Raw genomic sequence first — 17,452 nt, forward strand, 5'->3', positions numbered from 1 at the left:
TATAATTAAAGTAATAGTTTTTATTATTTAATTTTAACTTTTTTTATTATTTTTTTAACCTTTTAATATACTAGTAGTTATTAATATTAATTACTATTTATAAGTATTTTATAAAGGTCTTTAATTAATTTAGTTTATATAATTTATCTTTAACTTTAATCTTTAAGCTATTATAATATAATACTATTTTAGCTTTTTTTAAATAATTAACTTTAATAAATTGCTAGATAAATTAAATAATATACTTAAATAAAGCGCCTTTTTATTTAATATATAAGAGTTTTTACTTAGCTTTATATATTTTATTAACTAATTTAAAGGTTTTTTTAATTTAATTTATAAAACCTTTAAAGTTTTTAAAAGTAGCTTAAGTCTTTAATTATTAATTAGCTTTAGTATACTTATAATAGTCTTATATAAGTAGCTTAAATTAATCTTTAATAGCTTTAATAAAACAAGTTTTAGTATACTTAATTTTATTATTATTTTTATTAAATATTTTCTTAAATAGTTTAAAGTAGTTATTAAGGTTTATAAAAAATTATTAAATTTTATATAAGCTATTATTAAACTTCTTAAAGTACTAGGCCTTAATAATTTCTTTAAGTTCTTTTTTATATTTTTAATTAAGGTATTTTTTAAAAGCGCTAATAATTTTTTATTAAATTTTAAGTTTTTTTATAAGTTTTTTTATAATAATAAGTTCTTTCTATTTTTAAAAGGCTATTTTAAAAGTGCTTATTTTATTTTTAAATTTAATATTACTATTAAAATATTAAAATATTTACTTTAACTATTACTTTAAAGTAATACTTTTTTATTACTTTACTGCTTATAATTTAAAATAACTTTTAAATAAGAGTTATTAATATATAATAAACTAATATCTTTTTAATTAATAAAAATAGTTTTTTTAAAAGATAAATTTAAAGGTTTAAGGGTTTATATTAATAAAGAGGTTAAGTTAAATATATTAATAGTAACTTATTATATAGCTAGTAATATAAGTAGTAAATATCTAGGTTTTAATTTAATTATATTATTACTAGTATATTAATAACTATTTATTTAAACTATTTAAATAAGTAATATAAATAAGTCTTTATATAGCTAGTTATTTTAATATCCTTAATATACTTAATCCTTAAGTTTATTAAGTTATTCTTAATTTACTTAATAGTTAAGTTTATTAAGTAGTTTTTAATTAGTTAAATAGTTTAATATTTATTTAGTATTATTTACTAAGGGTAGCTTATTATTATAACTATAAGGTTAAGTTATAATAAAGAGCTATAAAAAGAGAAGAAAGGCATTAAGATTAATAATAAGTATATATAGCAGTAATAAAAGAGTAAATTATAATATACTAATTCTTAATAAAGTTATAAAAAGAATATATTCTTTATTAAAGACTAATAGTAAAAGGCAGTAAACTTATTTTATATATAGTATTTAAAATACTTATAATAATATATAATATAAGAATACTATATAAAGTGCAGGGTAATATATAGTACTTTATATATATAATATAAACTATAAAACCTAGTCTTAAAGAGAGGTAGATTTAATAGTATATATATAAAGTATAAGTAATAAGATTACTACTTAATCTTAAATAGTAAAATATAAATAAAAAATAAAGTTAACTTAGTTTTACTAGTATTATAGCTTATTTAATTTTACTAAAATAGTAGTAAGTATTTTAATATAAGGTTAGTTAATTATTAAGAATAAAAGTATATAACTTTAGATTTAAAGTCTTAAGTTATAAAAAATAGCAGATATTACACTTAAGAGAAGTGCTTAATAGAATCTTATATTTTCTAATAAATATAGTTATATATAATTAGATCTTATAGTAAACTAGTCTATCTAGCATATTCCTTATATAATAACTGCGCTAGAGATAAAAGAGCAGTTATAAGCGCAGGCAAATCTTCTAAGACTAAGGATTTAATAGCAGCAGGGCAGAATAGAGTTAAAAGGCAGCCCTAAGTCTAGTGTTAAAAACAAGCTTATAGGCTATATCTAAAGTACTATATATAGTATATAAGGATAGCTTTTATAGCTTTATATAATAGACCTTAGTAAAATAATATTTAAAGGCAGATTAATAGCTAAAGTCCTAAGTCTATAGCCTAGTACTAATATTAAAAGGCTGCTGGTTTTATAAAAACATAAGCATATTATTCTATAGCATATACTAATATAATATTATTAATATAGCTTAACTTTAGCCCTTCTTAAAGATTATTATTACTACTACTTTATAATTAAACTTCTTAACTGCTTAGATTTTTTATTTAAGCTAGGTTGCTTTTTATAAATATTAGCATAATCCTTTAGGCTTTATTAGTTTAGCTATTTACCCTAGGTATAGCACCTTATAAACCACTTAGTAGTATGCTTTATTATTAATTAGCTATAATATAGTATTACTAAAGTAATTATAAAATATCCTAGCTGCCTTATAATTTAATAATATCTAGGTTTAGAGTAGTAGCGATTTAGACCCCTGTCTAGGCGCCCTAGGCTTTTAAATAGCAGAAAATCTAATAGTTATTTAATTCCTTAGAAGTTAAAATTCTGCCTAATTCAGGCCTTGCAGAATGCTAGAATCTGCGCTAAATAGTCTTTAACTATTAATAGACTATTATAAGCCTCTATATGCTTATTTACTAGGCTTAGAACTCTAATAGCTAAGTGCTTTGCCTTAGTAAGGAGAGTAAGCGTTTATCCTAGTGTGAAAGACATTTACTTAAAGGGGGTGTTATAACTAGCTAATATTGCACTAACATAGCGAGATTTTATATATTAAGCAACTGCTGGCTTACACTAGAAAGCCAGTATATGCTGTTATATATACTTATAAATTGTCTGCTATTTAAGCAGCTACTCTTAGTAAACTAGAATAGCCTTCTGTAAATAGCTAAGTAGCCTTATAATAATAATAATAAGGATATAGCCTGTAAATATACTCTAGGGTCTGCATATCCTTTACTTAACTATGCTACTAGGATATAAAGATTTACTAAAGTATTATTATATAACGCCTAGGCTTTAGAGTTAAGACTTAATCTATAAGGCTGTTAAATATGCACTAAAGTTAATACTGCTATAAGTAGTGCTAGTGTATTAGAGTGTTAATAGTAATAAGAAGGCTAGGTATATATAAAATGCCTAGGAACTTTACTGTAAAGATGCCTATACTCTGCTAAGGGAAGCTTTACCTCTGCTTATATTAGGGAAATATTAGGTAGGAGGTTTTAATATTATTCTAGCTTTTTACTATTACTAGTACGCCTAAGGCCTGTGAATTAATCACGAGAACCCGCCTCTACCCTTAAAGCTAGTAGAATAAGTTAAGGACTAGCAGTCTTAGCAGTCTTAATAGACTACTTAATGCTTATTATTCTAGGGGGGCATGCGCTGCTGGCGTATCACTATGTTTAGGTCGCGATAACATCTTAATAATTAGAATCGGCTATATGTCTAATGTCTATAACAGTTGCTGCTTACATTCTATTGCCATTATGCGTTAGCTTCTGTGTAAGCCTACATTCGCTATTTCTATTATAAGCTGCATAGAGAAAGCGACTTGGCCAAAGATGAGTAGCTTTAAAGAAACTCAAATGGTGAAACTAGGACGGTTGAAGGGATGGCTTCATTCGCCACCGCGGCCTGTCCCACCATGGCCACCATCGTCTAGATTTGCCTGCAGAAAGACGGCGGCGAGATCGCGTTGGCGGATAAGACAAGCGCCAGAGGCAGGAAGTGTTCAGTCGCTTCTGAATGCTTTTGTGCCTTATGCTGCCTCTGTTCTTCATGCCATTCTCTGCAGATTGTCTCCCGCTTCCTTGGACATAAAGGGGATATGGTGCCGACCAGTCCCTCAAGGCTGATAAATCATCCTGTCACTGCCATTCCCGCCTGATTGCCTTAACGTTGATGCTTTTGCGCTGGCCTTCTAGTGCTGGCTCTGTTAAAGGAGCCCGCCATCCAGAAGCTAAAGAAGACATGGACATTCAAGAGTCCATTTTCGTGCCTGACGCATTAACTTCTTGTTGCACACTCCCTCCAATGACCTTGAATATCCTTTAAGGTGACCTTGCTGTCGTGATGTAAAAAGATGAACCGAGCCACGTCATCCAGGCTTCCTGAAGTGGTAATCTATATTCGGGAGGTTGATGGCTGGCGGTATGTATATAAACGTCTTGGGGCCACCTGCAGCATGAAGTCGAGACAACGACTGTCCATTTGATGAGCCCCGGTACGCCAAGATGCTGGATGTTCAGAAGACTTCAAGGGGTCGTAGCAGAGAAGGTCGACGTTCGAGGTGTTGAAGGCGGCAATTTTCAGGTCCGGATATCGATCCGGTAGCTGTCCCATTTGAACCCCAATCTAAACCAGCTTTAACCGGATAAGCCAGAACACCAGTAGATTTCTATCATTGTCCAGGCATGCTCTCTGGTCCTTGACGGAAGAGCAACGACGAGACGGAGTAGCATTTCCTCGGCAGCTGCACCACGGGAAATGGATTTCGATGTTTCCCGACGAAGGACACTTGTTGCCTTGTATCAAGTTGTAAGGGGTGGCCGAATGGGCGTAATCAAGGGCGGTACTTAAAGAATCGCAAGTTTACCATCTTATATCCGACTAAAGAAGCTTCTGGCCTCTCTAGCCAAGGAATTTCTAGCGAATCGGTAAGCTGGTTGGACGGACTTGCATGGATTTGAGTGATTGGGCACACTTTGAGCCATCCATGGTTACAAAAGCACGTCGTGCCGTTCTCGGAGAGCAGCTTATTTCGCTTGACGCTGTTCTTCCTGCTCTCAAGGCATATCGAGATAATTCATGCTTGAGAGCCTAGTGTCTCTGGACCGACGTAGGACGAAGTTGATTTGACAGAGGGATCGTTCACAGGCCGTTGGTATCTGGTCGGGTGACTCGGGATAGGAGAAAGTAAAGGGAGAGGAAGTTGAAAGGTTTAAAGAGTTTTTTTCGAATGGCAGTACCTCAGACATGAGTCTAATACGGAAGGTGGTGGCTCGTGACTTGAGACAATCCATTGACGAACGGGAGGGGAAGATTAGAAGTCCCGAGTTGTTCGCATGTACTTTGACCCGCGATGTCACTGCAACGTCGGTTGAAGAGGGTAATTTGTCCACTCAAGGTGGTATCAGGGCTTCTGCATCATGTCCGTCGTGGATGGGCAATTTGCAGTGATGATTTATCCGGAAAACGAGTGGCTCTACACTGATATCTAGTACGCATCAAGCTGTTAACGAGCAGAGGATAAGAGGGTAAGGTAAGGCTGGATGTATCGAAGCGGTGTTGCTGCTACTGGAATAGTACATCTGCTAAAGAAAGCTTGTGCAAGGCTAGCGAATCAGCATTGAAACTTGAACTATCAAATTAAAGACGGTAGGGCTGTACCTCCGTTATTGACCTAGCGTCCAGCATTCTATGAGGTACCTCCCTAGCGCTGATCTAATGCGATCATCTATGGCCCTTATTCCCCTAGAGCGATGCCCTGAATCTATTAAGTTAATCTCTAGCAATTTTAACCTTTTAGCCTTCTCTTGTCCTCTTACTGCTTCTGCTTTTATTTTATTTCCTTAGCTGCCTCTCTCTTAGCTTTATCTTTATATATAAGCTGCTTGTCTATATCTTTAATATGCATTTTTTAATTCTTTTTATCCTCCTCTTCTACTATAAAAGAAGCGCAGGCTATTATTCCTTTATATCTATCTCACTCTTATACTGCTTTTACTATTATCTCCCCTTCTTCTTAAATATCTATTCTGCTTTATGCTAAGATTGTAATAAAGTAAATAAACTTACTAAACCTCTAATTTAATATAATAATTAGTAATTTAAAATCTGCTATAATAAGCTTAATTATAACTTATATAAGCTACCTTATGCTAATATTTATTATACTCTTGCCTATCCTCTCCTATAGTAACCAGGCAGTATTAATATATTATAAAAAGACTAGCGCAGGCTTCTTTTTTAATATCCTTTTAATTATGCTTATTATATCTCTCTTTAAGTGTATTTACTTTCTTCCTTGCTTTTGCTTATAGTAGCTAAGGGCTCTGCTATTTAATAGATTTAGAATATAGCTAATACTTAAGGTAAATAATAAGATCTTTTACTAGCCTAGTATATAATTTAATTTAAGCTTATTAATATAATCCTTAATTATAGTTAGGATATAAATTGCCTTTTTTAAGATTGCCTTAGATTACTAACCTTTATTATTAAATAAAGGTAAAGAGGCTAGACTACTGTTTACTGCTTTAAAGGGTCTCTTTACTTAAAGGCTATATAACTTCTAGTAGTAAAGGTTGCTTAAGCTATAAGTCTTGCTATTAAAAGAACTAGTTACTAAAAGTGTTAAAAAACTAATGCTTTAACTAAATATTAGTAATTTATCCTTTACCTTTTCTTAAGCCTGCTTATTAGTAAGGTTATTATATTTAGCATTTTACCTAGCTTTTATCTTATATATTTTATACTAGTTAAATATATTAGCCTAAATATTAAAGCTATGCTCTTAATCTTATAGATTTTTATTAACTTATAGTCTAGGTTATATAAAGGCTTTTAAATATCTATTCTTATAAGCTAGCTTAAGGGTAATATTATAAAGCTTTTCTAGTTCTTTATAGCTATAAGTAAGATCCTGCTAGTATTTAAGATTTATAGTATCTTCTAGGCTATATATAACTGCTTTTTTAAAATTTAGTATTTAATATATAAATTAGGTAAGAGCGCTATAAAGGAATATCTACTATAAGATATTTTAGCTTATAAAACTAAAGCATAGCTATAAAGCAGGAGCATAATACTAATATAGCAGTTAGCTTTATTTAGTAACTATAAGAGAAAATAAGTACTAAAGTTAGTATAAGGTAATAAGATGCTATAGATATAATTAAGCTTAGGTATACTAGACTAATATTAATAAATCTTATAGTTAATATATAATAATAGACATGTCTTTTAATAATATTATTTAATTTACTATATTATTATATTTATTTATATTTAAATAGTTAAAGCTTTAGGAATTTAATTTAATACCTTATATAAAGCTAGTGGTTATTAGTATATAAGCACTATAATATATTACTACTAATTAGCGTTAAGAACTAATAGTAGGATACTATTATAAGAGGACTAGAGTAAGAGCTATAATATATGCAATAGGCATGTTTATATAGACTATTATAAGTATAATAGTAAAGATATTTAATCTTTTAACTAGTTTTATTTTTACTATTTAATTATGCCTTTATAATATAAAGCTATTAGTGTAATTACAGCCCTTAAGTCACGCCTTATACGCTCTGCACTATATATAAGAGAGGCTCCTAGCCCCCTGACTTTCTTATTATATTTAGTAAAGGAAAACCTAGCATATATAACTAACAGTTAAAGTATATATATATAAAGCGCGCCTAAAAAGACAGTCTATAGAGTTTCTAAGAAACGATGGCTTTATAATTATATAAATTGATATTTATACTCTTTTTATCTTCTTGTTCTTAATTAGTACTGCCGAGGACGCGGCTAATCGCAGTGAGAGAGAAGGGCAAAAGTCATTAAACTACAGCCCAAACAACTCCCATTCACTCGTTTCCGCTGGTTCACTGTTACTTCTTTTGCCGAGTAAGTAGTACTTACCTTATCTAGTGTCTCTTATATAACATGATTATAACCTGTGTCTGTTTTCACTCTTGATACAGGGAATAGGTGCTAATTGTTGCTTCTTAGGATCGCCAAGACTGCCCTCTTACATATTACTATAATTAAGAGTGGCCTCTTTAATATTGTTTATTACGGATTTAATCGTTATTAAGTCAGTAAGTCTAAAGCCAATTGTCGTCTTTATACCTAGGCGTCTCCTAAGCTATATATATATATAGCAGCTAACTGTTATATCTAGGAACTCTTTAGTCCTTATACCTATATTATAATTCTATAAAAAACCCACTAAGCTAGACTATTATTCCCTAGGGCTTTAGCAACCTTAAGGCTTTTAGAATTTTAAAGCAGTAGGTCTAGTAAAGTAACTTCTTGTAAATGCTGCCTTACTTTAATATCCTATCTTAGGCTTAACTTCTCCGCCTCTATTTCTATATTAATTCTCTCTTAAAAGCCTTACCTATTATATTAATCTTCTTTTTTATCTTTCCTATACTCCTATAGCTGCTTTAGCAGGCATACTAAGCTTCTTATACTGCTATTGCCCTTATTAGCTTACCTCTAGCTTAACAGCCTAATACTAGCTAGCAGCACTCCTCCTATTACCCTTAAATAAATTCGCCTGCTAGTTACTTTACCTATTGCCCTTTTATTACCCTCTTCTTAAACTCTAGCGTAAGTTAGGTGACTTATTTATATAAGTAAATAGCTCTTCTGCCTTTCCTTTTCTTAAACTCTTCTTCTCCTTTATATATACTCCTGTATAAGATTCTTAGCTTTATAAGTGCCTGCATATATAACCTTTACTATTTCCTTTTCTGCCTCTGCCTATTCTTAATATTAAGATTATTTCTTTATAAAGTCTTATCTATTTTAAGGCATTATTAGTTACTAGATCTTATCTTAATTATTCTAGTTAACTTAATAGTCTGTTAATTTAATTATATTATTGCCTCTTCTAGCTAGTAATACTAATCTTTAACAGTTTTATTAAAAGAGAATAGCATTATAATGCCTGTAGTAAGCACTAAGGCAAACTATAAGACCTATAAGGCTTAAGCTTATATAGTTTACGCTATTATTACTACTTATCCTAAGGTTAAATAGAACTATAAAGGTATATAGTGTTTCTCTCTTCTTCCCTTATTACAGCACTCTTAATCCGCCTCTTGTTAACCTACCCACCCTATCTTATAATTGCATTACTGCTATCTAGAGAGCCTTCTCTTACTGCTCTTTATTATATTATTTTATTAGGATAAAGGTTAACTCTTTATCCTAGAAATTACTGCCTGCTATAGATTTAATATAAGTAAGCATGCTTTAAATTACTAATTCTATTACCTTAGGGCATAGGCTGTTATTATTTATAAGGGTTATAAAAAGGGATTTAATATAAAAGATATAATTCTAGATAAAGACCTCCTAGTTACTTAAAAAGCTATAGAAAAGAATAGTATGCCTTAAACTTTAACTCTTTACTTTAAGCCTATATAATACCTTTTTTATCTCTTATATTTACTAATTTCCCCTTTATCCTTACTATTTCTATTAAGTATCTGCTGTTTATAAGATATTAAAACTAGGCAGTGTCCTAATTATAAAGCTAACCCTTATCTTAATAAATATTACTAAATACTTTAAAGAGTTTATACTAAATAGCATAGGTTTCTAGTTCTATAGTATTAAGAAAGATGCTAACACCCTCTGCAAAGTTAAAAGCAAGGGCAGTAATATTACTAAATGCCTTAATCTTGGCTCTAGCTGCAGCAGTAGCAGCATTATATCTACCCTGTTTAAGCTAACCGCCTTCTGCTTAACAGGCAGCCGCACTAGCTTTAGCACTAGTTATAAGCAGGCTTGCAAGATAGACATAATTACGCGCTCTAAGTCTAATAATAAAGATAATAATAATAATATCCTTAGCGGCTATAACTAGAGTAAGCATAAGGATATGCTAATTAAAAAGCCTAAGACTAAAGGAGCCTTCTTAGGCTAGAGGACTAGGACTCTCTCTTAATAAGCTACTGCTAAGGCTAATGCTATAATCACTAAAATCTCTATGCTGCTTAATAACAGTAACTCTTAGCCTAAGATAGAGGTTTCTGCCGGCCAGCTTATAGTTAGCGCCTCCTTTACCTTATAGGACGCGTCTCCTAAGCTGTCTTATAACCCCTTTAGCACTAGACTAATTATTAGCATAAATACTAGACCCCTAGCAATGGCTAGCTACTAGTCTATTACTTATTATGCCTCTAGCTCTAGTTTACAGGCTTTCTCTAGGTTAGTTTATAATAATCTAGGTGATGGCGAGATTTAGGGGGAGTGTAATAAGGAGGAGACTCTCTCTATCTACACTCTCTCTATCTTACTATAAGCACTGCTCGGAATTTCGCTTGCGAAGAATTCCTCTTAGAAAACAAGATAAATAAAAAAAAATCCTAAAATTATACAGTAATAAAAATAAAGAAGGGACGGATATAGTGATCTACTTTTATCACAAATATAGTGGTTATTCAAGCAGGGACAGATATCGAGGTCATCAGCACGCATGCACGGCGTTAGAGGAGGAAACGAAAAATATTGCTCTTATTAACTTTCTGTAATTTCATTTCTTTTTCCAACCCCTAGAACTTACCCCTTATTTCCTTAAGTATACACATAAGCTGTCAGTGGATACGGTGGCTTAGAATGCCGTCCCTCTAAAAAGGGTAATTTAGCATTGTACAGGTTTCCTTTTTTTAGCGTAAGAGGCTTAGCTATACCATCACGTGCTTACTCGCCAGCCCCTCAGTACCTTACAGTGCCTAGAGTACCTACAGCACACAGCCGTTACAGCAGCTGTGTGTGTTGCGAATTGATTTCCGGTGCCTTCCGACCGTGCAGTTAATCAACCCAACCGCCTCACACACATCGCAATTAACCTTACATTACAGCACGCGCTCTATTACCCTATAATACAGCTAATTAACTGTAATGCAGCTGATTGAATGCGATGCGGCTGATTAACTGTGATGCAGCTGATTAACTGTGATGCAGCTGATTAACTGTAATGTAGCTGATTAACCGCGATATAGCTGATTAACTGTAATGTAGCTGATTGTGATGCAGCTGATTGACTGTGATATAGCTGATTGTATAATGTGGTTAACTGTAATGTGGTTAATCGCGATATGTGTGGTTAATTGACCAGTCAGAAGGCACTAAAAATCTAGTCGGAAGGCACTGGAAATTAATTTGCAACACACACAGCTGCTGTAACGGCTGTGTGCTGTAGGTACTCTAGGTACTGTAAGGTACTGAGGGGCTGGCGAGCAAGCACGTGATAGTACAGGTTTCCTCTCACGCTAAAAAAAGGAAACCTGTACATTGTACAGCTTTCCCTCAGCCACAGGATCCACTGACAGCTTGTCGCAACACTCTTCTTACAGACACATCTGCCCCTTTTTATAACTATTTACATTTGCTTTTATCTTGGTCCCGGTCTCATTATCTTATCTACTCCCCGTTTTTAAAGAGAGCAATCAGTGAGACAGATTGAACTGAAAGCATCAAGTTTTCCTCTGCAGTGCTCACTTATCCAGGGGGAGGAGGCCTCAAAGAAAAGTTGGCGAGGGGAATCGAGAGGAAAGGACTCGGTTACTTGATCTTTTACACACAGTATTCTACGCCCAGCTGTCGAAATCAAAACAAGGTTACGCATGGAAGAGTCACTCGTACAATCGTCTTGTGTGTGTGTGTGTGCTCGTGATACTGTCCCAGAATCGCCGACTCGCAGAGCAGTCTCATACTCTGTTTGGACAAAGAAAAGAAAAAGACAAATAAAGAGAAGTGCATGAGAAATCAATGTGGGGGTGAACTTTTGCGTTGGCCAGAGGGTCTCAAAAACTTGTTCAGTTTAATGTAGCAGAAGGGGGGGCCCCCCGGATCTCGAGCCCCCCATGATGCCAATAACCGCCAAGTCCAACACATCATGGGAGGAACAGTAGTTCAACTCTCTCTATATCTAGATGAACAAGCAAAAAGAGCATAAGAAAGAAAAACATACAACAGCCGGTGTTCGCCAGTGGTCGCCCACCTGACTACTAATCTGCCGGTTATTGGCTTATCTATACGGGAGCAGACAGGGAACGCATAATAGTTATTACACTTGCTCAAGCTTCTGCCAACTTTCGCCCTCCGTCGCCTGCTAGAGCGGGTGGCCGTTTCCCACGGAGCGGCTAGGCCTTTATTTACTCCACTAGCCGCTATTACGGCTCACCGGCCCTGGAGACAGGAGGCCAAACCCGCCGTTAAGCAAGACGGCAGGGCTCGAGTTAATGCTCTAGTCGGCTTTTAAAAAGGGAGCCATGTCCCTTATAAATGGACTTGTTAAAAAGTTAGCTGCTGAAGCTGCGAACCCTAAAGGAGATGTCGATAAGCTAGCGCTTGATATGAAGCGCAAATTTGAGAGTATAGAGAAAGCCAAGGTGAAGGGGGGTAGCTAGCGTCGTCTGCTCTGATAACCGCTTTACGCTACTGTTGGAGGCCACTAAGAGCAATAATCGTGCTGCCGGCGCCTTGTATCTTAAGGGACTCTATGACGCTAAGGCGAAAAATAATGGGGAGAGAGATGCTAGCTATTAGAAGATATTTCTTGACCTGATTCTTGAGCAGGGGGATATTATAGCGGCTGCCTCTGAGGCTAATGCAGAGAACACTACTTTGGACGTGGCGCTGCTTCTGCATGCTACTATGGTCGGCTTGGGTGTATTGGAGAAGCACTTTGTTGAGGCGCGGGCTGATTGCGCTTGTCACGGATCACGTGCCGCCGCACCTGACCTGGACCATACTGGTCCTGACACTTGCGCCCACGCTTTGGTAGCTAGCTTAGTTTCTGCATCTCACTTTCATTCATCGCATTTACACTTCGTTGTTCATCACGACACCTGAGTCCAGTGCCCTGATTGTTTGTTTCGATCACTACGTTCTCTGATATGGTAGCAATTGCTTGAGCGATACTGATATTTCTACGGATCTTCGATCGTGGAAATTTCGGTACGACAGCTCCGTTGCGACGTCAGCCCCCGACTCGCCCGAAACAGATTTATCACCGCGCAGTCAGCACGCTTACGCGTCCCCGCTTGAGACAAGGGTCACCCCGGTCGACCCTATTGTCTCGCGATCTCGTGGGGCGTGGAATCCTCGGATTCTATGCCCTATGACAAACGGTAGTCTTCCTCGGAAGTGCTGTTGAGCTATTCCAGCTCCCCCGGTGTCTACGCTGACTACAACACCGGTTACGACTCCTTCGGCAATCGTCCTGCTCTATGCCTAGCCGCCGAAGAGGCACCCAGCCCTCTTCCAACCGCAAGCCTCTCAGAGCCGCCAACGGACGCTTTATTTCCAAGAAAGAAGCCGCTCGCCTCAAAGCCCTCCGCCAGGCCAATCTCGTGGAATCACCGACTGTCTCTCACGAGCCCCCCGCGTCGGCTTCACGATCAACGCATTCCACGCGTTCGACTTCGCTCCTTCCTCGCTTATCCCGCTCGCCTGCCTCCGCAGACGCAAGCGCTCTTGCCACCCCGGTTCTGGCAAATCTCGACCCACCTCACCTGGACACAGCGCCTGCCCAGTCAGATCCAGCGCTGCCTGCAGAGGAAACCCTGCCTGCCGCATCGGGGCATCGGACTGCATCAGCGTCATCATCAGCGTCAACAAGCGACTTGGCGAACTCTATCTCGAGTTTGCACCTGACCCCTGAACAGCCATCGGTGACCGCCCCGGCTACAGTGGTTCGTCTGCCCCCCAGCCAGTTGGGAACACGACCGCTCCAGACACGCCGTTTGCAAACCGCCCGTCGCTCAGGAGCTGCTTTTCGTCAATCAGCCCAGTTCCTGAACGGTTTGGTCCGAGACATACTGAGACGCCAAGCCGAGGACGTTCCAGCGGAGTCCCCCAGCCTTCATACTCGCAGATCGCGCACCTCCGCCAACCTATCCGTGATCGGATCCCCTGCCAATTCCTACGTGGGTGCCTTTCATCCCACCAGGGAGACGCCTCCAGAAGTCCCAACCCCTTCAGCTCGGACGACCCATTCCCGTGTTGATTCCCCAGTGGGCCTATCCCCTTTCTCAACTCGGACGATCCATTCCCGTGTTGATTTCACCATGCCTCGCCGTAGTGGCAAACAACCGGCGCATGTCGCCAGTCCCTCTCCAGGAGAGGACCCAGGCCCGTTCTCCGCCGGACAGGTGCCCCAGTACATGGGTACCAGATCCGCAGGAGCGGCCTACACCCCGATCGTGAACCTCCCAGGAGCCCACGAAGAGGACCCGGGAGAGGGCCCTGCACCAGCGGCCGACCTCTTTGATTCGAACGCCCCATATACAGCGTACGATTTTGGAAAGGACGCCGCCTTCCTACTGTTCGCCCAGGACGAGATCGATGCTGGCCATTTCGTGCACCTCAAGCCCTTCCTCTCGCAAGCAGCCTTGTCGGCCGCTAGGGCTGTTTCACGCATGACTAGCGACAAGGACCGTCAAGTCTGGGACGCAGCCTTCACCAGGGACCTCCATAATCGATTGTCGCCTCTGAACCAGGCGGCTCGATTCGCCGAAGTGGTTCGTCGCTTCATGGAGGACCCAGTGGTGGAAGCCAGCGCCTCGCGGACTCCTCCCGCGCCCACCCCCCCGGCTCCATCTCCCAGCCCCAGCTCGGCCAGACGGCCTGAATCTCCAACGCGTCCCGCGGAAAATCCGGCGCCAGTGTGGCCGTGGCCGCCGTACGGCCAATACACCGGTACCACCTACCCGCCCTTCTACCTGCATCCGCAATACGGATACCCTGGGCTGCACGCGCCGCCTCCCGCCCCTCACCAGGACCCTTACGGACCCCCCGCGCCAACTCCTCCCGCGCCGGCGCCTACAGGACCATATACTGGAGACGACGTGAGACGCCAACCCCGATTTGGTGATTCTGGCGGATTCCGGCCGCGGTCATGGAACGACCCGGTGGGGGATCCCGACGACCATTCGGCTCGCCGACGATTGGGCTACGGTGACACCCGCACCAGGTCGTCTCGCGACCCAGGGGACTATCCTCGGACGTCTTACAACAACCTCCCAGTCTCGACCTTTGCCTTGGACACCACGAAGACACCTATCCGGGCGTATATCAGCACACTCCAATTCCTCCGGAAGAAACACGGTGACTCAGCCATCTTGGAACGCCTTGTCCCTGGTCTGATGAGTGCACCGACTTCTAATGGCGCCGAATGGTTCCAATCTCTGGACGCCCGATCCAAGGAGCTCCTCATCGATGACCTCGACCTGTGGATCACCATGCTGGACCAGCGATTCCGGGATGACAGAGGAGCAATTCTTGTCAAGGCGGACGAACTCAAACACTCGTTCGCAGCGGAGGACTCTCTTCCTCTCCAGACCTACATGGACCGCAAGATCGCCTACTACACCGAGGCAGGAGATGTCGATGAAGACACCGTGGCTCGTCGCCTGGTGATGGACGCCGACCCAGCCCTGGCTAAACTGGTGGATGTCAACAGTGGCCGAAATACCATCACCGACGTTCGACGACAGCTGACCATGCGTGAGTTCGCCGCACGACGGGACTGGAAGCTGGCTCATGAGCAATCTGTGGTCACGGCCAATCAGATCAGCCAACTCACCAGGCAAATGAAAGAGCTGCGCGACTCAGCTTACAACTCTCGCAATCGCCGATCTGACGCAGGCCGTGGCGACAAAGGTTACAACAACGACGAGGACAATCGGCCGCGCAACCGCGACAAGGACAACCGGCGCGACAACCGGGACAACCGTGGTAATCAGAATAATCGCGGCGACTCTCATGCGGGAAACAAGTCTGGACGCCAGGACGACAAGTACCGCGACTCTCGTACGGGAAATGCCAAGTCTGGACAGGACCGCCCCCGCCCCCGTTCAGACCAGAAGGATGGCTTCAAGATCAACCAACCTGCCCAGCCGACTGCCGTCAAGGCCTTCCCAACAACCGTGTCCTTTGCTGAGACCACAGACAATCCGCCCCAGGACCCAATGGACCTTGACGATAACCGCTCTGCAGGTTCCGCCGCCGACTCCGACGATGGCTCTATGCAATCCGGCTTTTCCGCTGGGAGCTCGTCAAACTAACCCGGCGATCGCATACTGGGATTGCGTCGCCGTCTGATACGCCACCCCAGACCACTCACATTTTTGTTACTCAACCAGAAGTTGCTGATGCTACTAATTCTTCTAATGTTGCTCAGCAGACTACAGATCCGAAACGACCGAAAAAACAGAAGACTCCTCTACCGCAAAGACAGAAGACTCCTCTGCCAGAAAAACAGAAAAAACCCTCCCTAAAAAAGCAGAAAAAACCACCACCGCATGCGACGCCGGTGGAGAAGATCTCGGGCCTTGCCCAGCAAATTGAATTTGAACTACAGTCTTTTACACAGCTTCGCGCTGTCCATTACTCGCCCGTCGGCCGCTGTAGCGAGCTGGTAGTGGACACCGGTTCCCCTATATCCTTAGTCGACCGATCATACCTATCAACCTTCTTCCCCGAGGCCGAGGAACACGCCGTTCGTCATCCTGTGGACATTCATGGCATCGGCGGTAGTTCCCCTCGGGCAACTACTGCAACCAAGCTCCAACTCCATTTTCGGGCTGCGAATGGCGCAGCCGTGGACCTCAAAGTCATGTGTTTCATCGTCGACTCCCTCAGCTGCGGTATGCTGGTGGGCAATCCATTCCTTCGAACACACCGTCTTCACATCCTCTGGGGAGAAGGCACCGGCCACGACCACCTTGATGCAGGTAGGGGCAGACTGATTCCCGTCTCGTGCCTCTCGAACGCAGCACCTCTCGCCAAGGACCTTGTCGTCAGGGCAGCTCGTTCGGTGACAATCGACCCGGGACAAGGCTTCAATATCCCTGTCAAGCACGGCAGCCTTCCCATCTGTGCCGACGGATATTACCTCACCCCCTCCATCTGCACCGACCGTCTGCGTCACGCCTACGCCTGCTTGCCTCACGCACTGGTGACCGGTAACGAAGCCCGGCTCCCGATTTCGAACCTTGGCCCGGTCCCTATTCGTATTCACAAGGGCATGTTCCTCGGCACCCTCAAACCGGTGGCGGTTACCACACAGAAGTCGGTGTTCCAAACCAGCACATCCGCGGCCATCCAGCTGTCTGACCTGCTTGGACCCGACGTGGAAGAGGAACCGGAACACCCTGACTTCCCGGATGGATACCCTTTTCACATCCCGGACCCGGCGGAGCCAGACGTGGAAGTGGGCGAAGCGGACATCGACCCCGATTTCAAACTTGTGGATGACGTCCGCAGCTTGCTCCACAAGCACAAACGCCTCTTCCGGCCCGGAGTCGGCCGTTTCAACGATGGTGTGGAAATGCCCATCAACTTCAAGCCAGGCGTCGACACCTCCGATCTCCTGCAGAGACCTTTCGGTCTGTCACGGCGCGACAAGCAAGCCATGGATGGGCTGCTTGACTCACTCAAGGAGGATGGCGTCGTTGAGGACGTCCCCTTCGGTGAGCCCAGTCCAGTCGCTTCCCCAGCGTTTGTGGTTTGGCGAAACGGTAAGCCACGGTTGGTTGTCGACATGCGCCGACTCAATGCCAAGTTGGAGCTGGACGCATACCCGCTGCCACGCCAGGACGACATTCTTGACCACCTGCAGGGCAGCACCATCTTCTCTCTGCTTGATCTT

The 17,452-nt window shown here is 40.9% G+C and overlaps 3 protein-coding genes across 3 annotated transcripts; all 3 read left to right on the forward strand.

The window, feature by feature from the left end:
• Positions 1–5,894: 5,894 nt before the first annotated feature.
• Positions 5,895–6,092, forward strand: BBK36DRAFT_1131068 (hypothetical protein; the record flags this gene model as incomplete). Its single annotated transcript, XM_024891916.1, has 1 exon — positions 5,895–6,092. A coding segment is annotated over one exon (198 nt), but the record flags the coding sequence as incomplete, so codon positions are not given.
• A 3,302-nt stretch (positions 6,093–9,394) lies between these two features.
• On the forward strand, positions 9,395–9,658 carry BBK36DRAFT_1131046 (hypothetical protein; the record flags this gene model as incomplete). The annotated part of the gene is made up of 1 exon (XM_024891911.1): positions 9,395–9,658. A coding segment is annotated over one exon (264 nt), but the record flags the coding sequence as incomplete, so codon positions are not given.
• A 4,210-nt stretch (positions 9,659–13,868) lies between these two features.
• Positions 13,869–15,866, forward strand: BBK36DRAFT_1163660 (hypothetical protein; the record flags this gene model as incomplete). The annotated part of the gene is made up of 1 exon (XM_024894558.1): positions 13,869–15,866. One exon carries the CDS (start codon positions 13,869–13,871, stop codon positions 15,864–15,866), a length of 1,998 nt encoding a protein of 665 aa, XP_024745040.1.
• Positions 15,867–17,452: the final 1,586 nt, after the last annotated feature.

The sequence above is a fragment of the Trichoderma citrinoviride genome (assembly GCF_003025115.1).
Source record: "Trichoderma citrinoviride strain TUCIM 6016 unplaced genomic scaffold BBK36scaffold_23, whole genome shotgun sequence".
NCBI classification, from domain to species: Eukaryota; Fungi; Ascomycota; class Sordariomycetes; order Hypocreales; family Hypocreaceae; genus Trichoderma; species Trichoderma citrinoviride.